Source organism: Egretta garzetta, unplaced genomic scaffold (assembly GCF_000687185.1).
Source record: "Egretta garzetta isolate BGI_Z169 unplaced genomic scaffold, ASM68718v1 scaffold60, whole genome shotgun sequence".
In the NCBI taxonomy this organism is placed as follows: Eukaryota; Metazoa; Chordata; class Aves; order Pelecaniformes; family Ardeidae; genus Egretta; species Egretta garzetta.
In genome coordinates, this window is record NW_009258269.1 from 1,003,209 (window position 1) to 1,011,517 (window position 8,309).

General features: G+C 39.7%; 2 protein-coding genes across 2 annotated transcripts in view; both read left to right on the top strand.

Moving 5' to 3' along the window:
- The window catches only part of LOC104135906 (kazal-type serine protease inhibitor domain-containing protein 1), a 9,260-nt gene extending 6,908 nt beyond the window's left edge, over nucleotides 1-2,352 (top strand). The window contains exons 3-4 of the mRNA XM_009649604.2: nucleotides 1,115-1,259; nucleotides 2,225-2,352. Coding sequence (XP_009647899.1) covers nucleotides 1,115-1,259; nucleotides 2,225-2,352 — 273 coding nt within the window. The remainder of the gene's footprint in view (nucleotides 1-1,114; nucleotides 1,260-2,224) is intronic.
- Nucleotides 2,353-7,395: 5,043 nt separating this feature from the next.
- RANBP17 (RAN binding protein 17) overlaps nucleotides 7,396-8,309 on the top strand; it is a 159,194-nt gene continuing 158,280 nt past the window's right edge. Inside the window, exon 1 of the mRNA XM_009649615.1 lies at nucleotides 7,396-7,416. Coding sequence (XP_009647910.1) covers nucleotides 7,396-7,416 — 21 coding nt within the window. The remainder of the gene's footprint in view (nucleotides 7,417-8,309) is intronic.

The following is an 8,309-nucleotide window of genomic DNA, read 5'->3' on the forward strand; positions in this document are numbered from 1 at the left end:
GGAAAGAGTAGAATAGCATTAGTATAGGCTTCAAGCAAATCTAGAAACTGCCTGAAAGTCTGTGCTAAAATTAAATAAATCAAAATGCTAATTCTTTTAAATGGAAATAACATTCTGGGGAGACAAGCTAATGAAGCCAGATGTGCAGGCAGACTGCAGCAAGGCTGAAGCCTGCATCCGCATGCCTTCTCCAATGGAGAAGGAATAAGAACAAAGACTGTGCAGAGAAATGCATGGAAAATGTAGCTTTCTGGATACACAACCCAAAAATGAGAAGATCCAGTATACACGGGGCATAACCTGAACAGAAGGTAAAAAGCACAGAAAATGCCAATTAAAGTGCCAAAAGTACTGAAGTACTAAGAGTCTAAGTTATTTAGTAATGTTTCAAGAGACAGCACAAACACAAGTGGGATTAGTGGACTTAAAAAGTTGCTCAGAAAAAATGGTGCAAGGAGCCACATCCTCATGCTGGTCACCTCAGAGGCTAAACTGAACCCTGATAACCTCTCTCATTAATAGAGTCAGCATGAGAGCATCTCTGCTAATGTTTGTTAATGGTTTTGTGTTATTTGTTTGGAAATGAAAGCTCACCCCTTTAAAAGGGTTTAGGCTGAATAAGTTGAAACTGACTGTCATGGAAGTGTGAAAACTCAGGGTGTCTCATGCCAATCCATTAAAACCTGGATGCTGAGTGCCAGCTTGGTCAGGCCCCTTGGCCCTGAACAACACACCCCGGCCCACCTGCTGCTCTTATCCTGAAGAAACTTATGAGCTTGAGAACCAGTGGCAATGCTTTGAAGCAGCAACGAGGAGTGGTGCTGGGACAAGAGACCAGAGGAGCGCTGGGAAGCAGAAGCATCAAAAGGACCAGGAATCAGAGCACTGTGAAGGGCAGTGAGGTTTAAACAGCAGAGCAGGGAAAGCAGGAACTTGGGAGTCACAGAGACAACACGGCGTTGAAATATAATGCTGCAGAATCAAAGAGAATCGAAGCGTGATGGCAATAAAAAGCAAAGACTGGAACGATGTTTAATCCAGCCACAACTATTTTGAGAAATACCATGGTGTCTCCTAGCTACTTAATTTCAACTATTTCTTTCTCTTCTCAAAGGCACGAGGTGGGCCTCAGAAGTACAGTGTGACAGGCTGGCTGCAGATTCAAGGACTCAAAAAATCAGATGAAGGCGTTTACATCTGCCACACCAAAAACAAGTATGGTGCAACATATGCCTCCGCAAGATTGAAAGTCATTGAAGGTATCTTTTTTTTTTTTGGATGTGAAGAATATAAGAATGCATAGAAGCAGGCTGCAAAGGGTGGATTTGTCAGAATGCAAATGAAGGATATGAGAAATTACCTTAAGATGTCCATATTTTAACTTTTCTGTGTGCTTTTCTTTTACTTATCCCCTAATGGGAGATTCAAAAGTCAGAAGTGCTTATGAATTCAGGGAAAAAAAATACTTAACGTTAATATTGTAGTATTTTGCTGCAAATCGTACCAGCTTCCAGAAAGCTGAGGATGATGGCCACAGAGCCGAGACATTATCCTTATCCATATCCTACAGAAGTCTTTTGATGTTAGTAGGAGCTCTGCACCCAGAACAACAGCTGCTGTAGCTGAAGGAGTCTTTGAACCATGGCAGTTCTGCTTAGCTGTTTATTTTTCAAAAAGTTAGGAAGGAAACAGTTGTTGCTCCTTAATGAGAGCGTTTGGAAAGATCTAAGAAATAGCTTTACTATTGTTTTGCATTGGGCCCAGTCCTGCAGAATAACATCCTTCTTCCTCCGGGGAGAACTGGGTTTCCTGGCAAATGCAGGATAAAGATGCATTGTCTTATATTTGCCACTGGGTCTAGGGGAGCTCGTCACTGGTCTAGTTTGTCACTGACCTTGTTTCAGCAAGTGTTTTTCAAAACCTTATTGGCTCTGGTCATATTTTCACGTGCACAGGATCTGCAGAGGACTGAACTCATGGTTTACTAGTATCTGGAATTAAATGTATTTTCAACATCTTAAAATGTGAATGATATAGAAATTTGCTCATATACCATGAGCTTTGATAGTATGAGGCCAAGCCATCAGATAAAAACCCTTGCGTTTTAATACATGACTTAACTAGGATTCAGAAACACTGAGCTTGCCGTACAGACCTAAACCCATACTTTCCTCTTTGTTCCTATCTACAACTAATTTAATCTAGATTCAATTATGTCTTGCAGGCTCATCTGCATTTGCATTTACTGCTGGCAGTAGAAGCGCAAGCTACAGTGTTGAATATGGGGACTATTATGACTATTCTGATGATGAAGATGAGGAAGAATATGAATCTGGGGACTATGAAAATTGAAACAACTCTGAATAATAATTTCTGTTCATCTGTTCTCCAATACCTTTCACACTCTGTTATATTTACGAGTAGTCTCTGTGCTGTAAACGGCTCCTCTGATAACACACACATTCACTTGTGTATCCACCTTCCTGAAATTCAACCTTGGCTGAAGTGTATCATGCTACTTACCAGAAATAAGAACATTTGTAAATCCATACATTTAGACTGTTAAATAAAACTTTTAAACATGCACCGGTCTACTAAGTATACAGAAGGGATCAATTTTTATATTAATTTTTAAAATGTAAACTATCTTATAATTTCTTTCAAACATTCTAATTTGTCTAGCAAAAATGTCCATAGCTAAACAAGATTTTTACCTTGTATCAATTTCCTTTTTTTCTATAATGTACTAAGAAATTTCAAGATATTGTTCACATGGCAACAAGCCTAAGTATAAAGGTTGCAAAACAGTCTTTAATCTCTTTAGTTCATGTTTTCTCATAAGTTTCAGCAAGATTTTTCTTCTCATTTGAAATTTCCCATGGTTAGTCTCATCAAGGGCAAATTATCTGTCCTTTGACGCGGTATTTTGTTTACTTTTAATAGATACACGAAGCAATCATGGTCTAAAGCAAGTGCGTGCTGTTCTACTAGCAACACTAAAAAAACCCAGAAAAGATTTCTTGTGCATACGAACAGATGAGTGCACCTTCTGACTTCTTTTTCTAACAGTTCTTGCACTACTCCTAATGGCGTCAGCTTCTTCCCACCAGCCTAGTTATCAGTTCAAGATTTGGGATCATTATTTGTAATCTGAACAGCATCATGTTTGGTGAGAATTACTGCAGTTTAAAGAAGGTGGCCATTCTGTAGCTCCGTGCATGCCCTTCAAACACAGAGAGATCTGCCCACCAGGCCAGCATTTGTCCTTTGCCTTGGACTCTGTCCAAGACTTGCTCCTATATCTGACCTGCCTATAATATGTCCAGATAAAGTGCATTCAGAATTACCGTGCTTCTGGAAATGGCAGACAGAAAAGCAGGCATTGTTTTCTTTCTGAAAACCACCAGAACACATGCATATTTTTCAAATTGTCTCAACCACCTCTTGATCAGCATGAACCAGACAGCAAATGAAATGCAATTCAAAAACTCAAGACTTCAAAGTGTAAAATGATCACCCTGAAAAATTTCTCCAATTGCTTTTGTTACCTGAAGGCTGGCTCCAAATTAATGGGTGATGGAAGATACTAAACTATGAAAACCACTTTTGGGAGGCAGTTAAACCTATTGGTTCCCATTGGCCGAGGACAGATGAATAGCAGTAAATTACTGAATGACAGTAATGACTAAGGAAGCAAAAGTTCAGGCATCTACATGCATTTGCAGTCGTCTTTATCCAGTGCAGAAAATCATGTAGCGATTACTGCACACACTGAGGTAACTCGAAGTGAAATTAATGGTGTTAAGCAAGCTTTAAGGGCAATCTTACTGTATGCGTGCACATACTGCGTAGATTTTTTTAACAGTGCATCACACATTCCTCCTTTAATGTGCTGTTTTGTGCTTTTTTGCCATTAGGCAGATTCTTCCTTTCATTTTGAGTTACATTAAGAGATTGGCTATAGACTGTGTTTGCCCTGAGGTATTATTAATCTTTGTCCAGGTAGCAAACAAGCAAAGAATAATTTATACTGTTTCAGGCTTCCTGAAGTATGGTCAACTTAGGAGTATAAAGCATGCCATTGTGTCATTGAAAAGATTAATTAGTTTTAATTAGGAGTATGAAATGGCTTCATATTTAACTACTGATTTTGTTGTTATGGGCTCTTCCTGGTCTTCTCAGTGATATGTCTAATAACTTCTTTTGCTTAGCCACTATATATTAATTTGAACATAAAATTGTCTGGTAGAAATCACTGATTTTTTTTTTTTTTTAGGTGGGTATTTTTTATGGAACTATTTAATCTGCAGACGTATATTCAAGATCAATTGTGATCTGCATTGCAAATGAATGAATTAGATTACTAAACCAATCACTAAATTGTGGCGATGCATACTGGCACAGACTAGTACATGGCACAGAAAATAATCTTGAAATCATTAGCCATAGAAATAAATTAGAATTCTTCAGGGCCTTTTGCTGTTGTTAATGTAAAATGAAAAAAAGAAAGAAAAGAATGTTTAAATGAAAACATGTGTAGCAGAACCATATCAAACACCAGTCTGTGAGTGTTTGGCCTGATGGGCTATGTCTATTTAAAAAAAAGCTAACCTTCCCAGAACAAAAGGTTCTAAATTAAATATATTGCATTTGTCTCTGGATGTATTTTTTTATATATTCAATAACTTGTTATGTTAAATTATCAGCCATTCCTTTCAGTAAGAAAACTGCATTTTAGGAAAAATCCCAATGTGATGCAAAAAAAGACAAGAACACTGATACCCTGAACATTTGCTAGTTCTTTTTTTGGGGGGACAGAAATGGCTGGTTTTGTTTATATGCTTCAATCAGGTCACTTAAAATTAAATAAAAAAAAAAGCATGGAGAAGATTCATCCCTCTCTAAGCAGCGTGGCAAATGAATGGATCTAATTGTGAACACATTGCCTGTAGCAACAGATCTAGTCACATAAACCAAAGTAACAGCAAATTCAGGAAGTTGGGTTTATTCCACCTAGCAGAAAACGAGACAGACGAGCTGGAAACTGTATATTGATACTGCAGGGAGGTCTCAGTACTGTATCTTGTGAGGCAGACCTAAAACCCTTCTTTAATTCAGCTTCCACTGAACACAGCAAGAATTTTGTTGTTAAATTCCATAGAAGCATGTCTGAATTTCATGGCATGGCTTCCATGGAGTCCATGCCTGACACACAAGCATCTTCACTGTGTCACCCCCCCCTCCCATGTAAAGATAAAGGAATTGTATAAAAGTTCCTAAATAAATTGTACTCCTTGATGCAGTTGTCCTTTGGGCTAGGACTCTGACATAGTCTGGGGTAGTTTCACAATCTAACATTCTTTCTTACTGTGTTAAATCTCAGGAGTTTTGTCAGGTATTAGGCTAGGAATCCATTAATTCTTTAGCTAGACCAATTTTTTTCCCCTTAAAATAATCAGGCTGTAGTTGACAGAAATCGGATATAGAAATGCAATTGCCTGCATCTCAGAGATTAAAATGATTCAACTGATGATTAAGTAAGGTACAAATGGTCACATGGCTGCACTTTGCAGCTAAGCACACAGCTGAGCAAGAGCTCCTGCCTACCTCATGGTACGAGCTTTGTCCTCTCAACTTCTGTCCGTGCTCATCTGGCGACACAGAAAGGAGACCCAGGCTGGACAGAAACAGGCATTTCTGGCTAAGAAGAAACACACTTGCTCCAGACAAGCTGGAAACTGGCTCACTGCTGCAAAAGCCGCAAGCTCTCCCTTACACTTAGCTACACATGCTGTCCATCTATCACGCTCTGCTCTTTAACTATTTTAACTTACTAACCTCCTTTCTGCATGTCTTCTCATAGCTTAGCGGCACAGCCTCAGCAATGACCTGGCACCTGGAGCAGGATTCATAGTCATTGCTAGAGCTGACCTTCTGCTCACAGGGTTGAGGTCTATGAGGGATACACAAGAGCTTCCTCTTACCTTTTTGACTCATATTGGCAAGCTGCTTCTGGCTCTTTCGACAGTTTGTAACTGTGTTGCATCAGAAAGTGTCCCAAGTTTTCCGCATTATAATTTATGGCTGACTTCTCTCACCCCCGAGTCACCATTTCATTCCTTGTTCCTCAATCCTGGGAATTCCTCTGTTTTGATCCATCCCTCTGCTCTCATTTTATATCCTTTCTGTTCCCTTTCTTCTGTGTGTATCACCAGCCCTTTTCTTCTGCTCTTGGTACATTTTGTGACTTTTCCTTCCTTTTATATTATGGCTATAGATAAATGATTCTATTTCTTCACGGGGTAAAGGATGAAAAATGGAGTTAAGGCATATGCCAGGACTGAGGCAGGCACCAGGGGACTCTGTAATCCAAACCAGCTTTTTGAGAATGATCCATTTGACTTTTGGAAGTACCAGACACCAGTCACTTGTGAGGGCAAGAGAACAAGAAACTCAATTTAAAACCATTTTCTATTTTGATTTTGCTTCATTCTCCAATAATTAATGAAGATACTTTGTGCAAAAGCATGTAGTTCAGTGACAGTATCACCTGTGATAGTTCACGTACAAAGAAATTACTCTTCCTGCCCCAATTAGTTTGTCATAACTGTTTTTCAGCCCCACTACTAGAAGGTGAATCCAGCTAAGGAATTTACCCAATTCATTTTTTCATTCCAAGTCTAAAGCAGCTTCCATTTCCAGAGGAATTCTACCAGTTTGGGCATCTTCTTTGGGGCTACCTGGCTTCACATAGGAATTTTTGCAATGTGGGCGACGGAGCAGCAGGGAAACATGAATAATTTTACACAAAGTGCTCAGGCTCTCCTATCACCTGTTAACCAGAAAATTACATGGACTTTTGATCACCACAGTGTTCAGAGCAGGGGAGGTCAAGGCAAAAATTCTTCCTGTTGTGTTAAAACAGCAAACAGCAGTATGCCCAACAAAAATTTCAAGATTTTTGGGTGCAATATTCATAAATGCTGGCAGCTGGCTATAGCAGCAGTCCTTGCTGTCTCGTCTCTGTTGCACTTTATCTATGGTTACTTAATCCTCCTTCTTCCCCATGCCCGACTCCAGAGTTGTCTTATGAAGCCCAAACCGATACACATTGCTGAGTTTTACCCTGGGCTCTGTTTGGCTCCATACTGTACAGTAGCACTGCTCATGTTTAATAGGACAAGGAATACAGAGATGCTACTCTTGCTTTGGCCTTTTTGTTAAAGGCTTGTTGCTCTCTGATTGCACACAATGCAAAGTTGTATGAGCATGCCATCTGTGACAGGCTCTGCAACCCACGCTGTACAGTCGTGCCAATTTCTGCCCAAGACAGCAGCTCATGTACCTACAGCGTCACCTTTTAGGAAACGACCACTCTTGATCTAGTAGCAGGGAATGCACGATCCTTTGGTGCAAGTTATTCCAGCAGACAACTGCCAGCACTGCTTATTTTTGTTCTGAATTTATTCAGCTTCAGTTTATAGTGGTTAGAATCAATTACACCTTTTCCTCTAAAGTTAGGAAGCTGGCTGCATTAAAACAGTTTTTTTCCATGCAGATACGTGTAGACATTGTTCAAGTCACTTCATGTCCTTAATTTGGATAATCTCCATATTGACCTTCTTCTGTCTCTGCTTTATATGGCGCATTTTTCCTCACTAACCCTGAATTATTCCTTTAACTCTAGAGAGTGTCTTGGATCAGACTCTGTCTTTGCAGTACTTGAACTTAAAAAGTAAAATATCTATGTTAATTTAACAGCATTTGCTGTCGCAGACTCCACCTGTTGTCTCTACCAGTGGTTAGCAAAAAAAGGATTCATCTCAACCAACTGGAAACTGAGGTAACTCTGTTCTCTAAATTTAATTTCTCTGAACTTATATAGGCACCTGTAAAGGGCCTGAAAACTGCCTCAGCACCACAGGCTTTGGTTTGGATCTTTTTAAGCAGCACAGAGTAGCATCATGATGGCTTGGCACGTGTTTTTTGACTATTGATTTATAAATGTAGGAAATTAATGCTATGTTGCATTACATCCATACAACTTGTGAAACGCTGGCTGTAAAATGGGAATATTCTTACCACCCCTCATGGACTGTGTGACCTGAGGCTCCCACACTCACTGAGGAAATCTTTCCTTTCACTGGTGCAGTCACAAGCCAAGAGTCAATTCTTTGGAAACTGTATCTTAATCTGCATCGTGCAAAGCCAAATATAGATTTATAGCAGCACTTAAATGCGGTAACTACTGAAAATCATGGCCTTTTCAGTCAGGGAAGATTCCTCTGCTTGGCTGCCGGCAGCGGCAG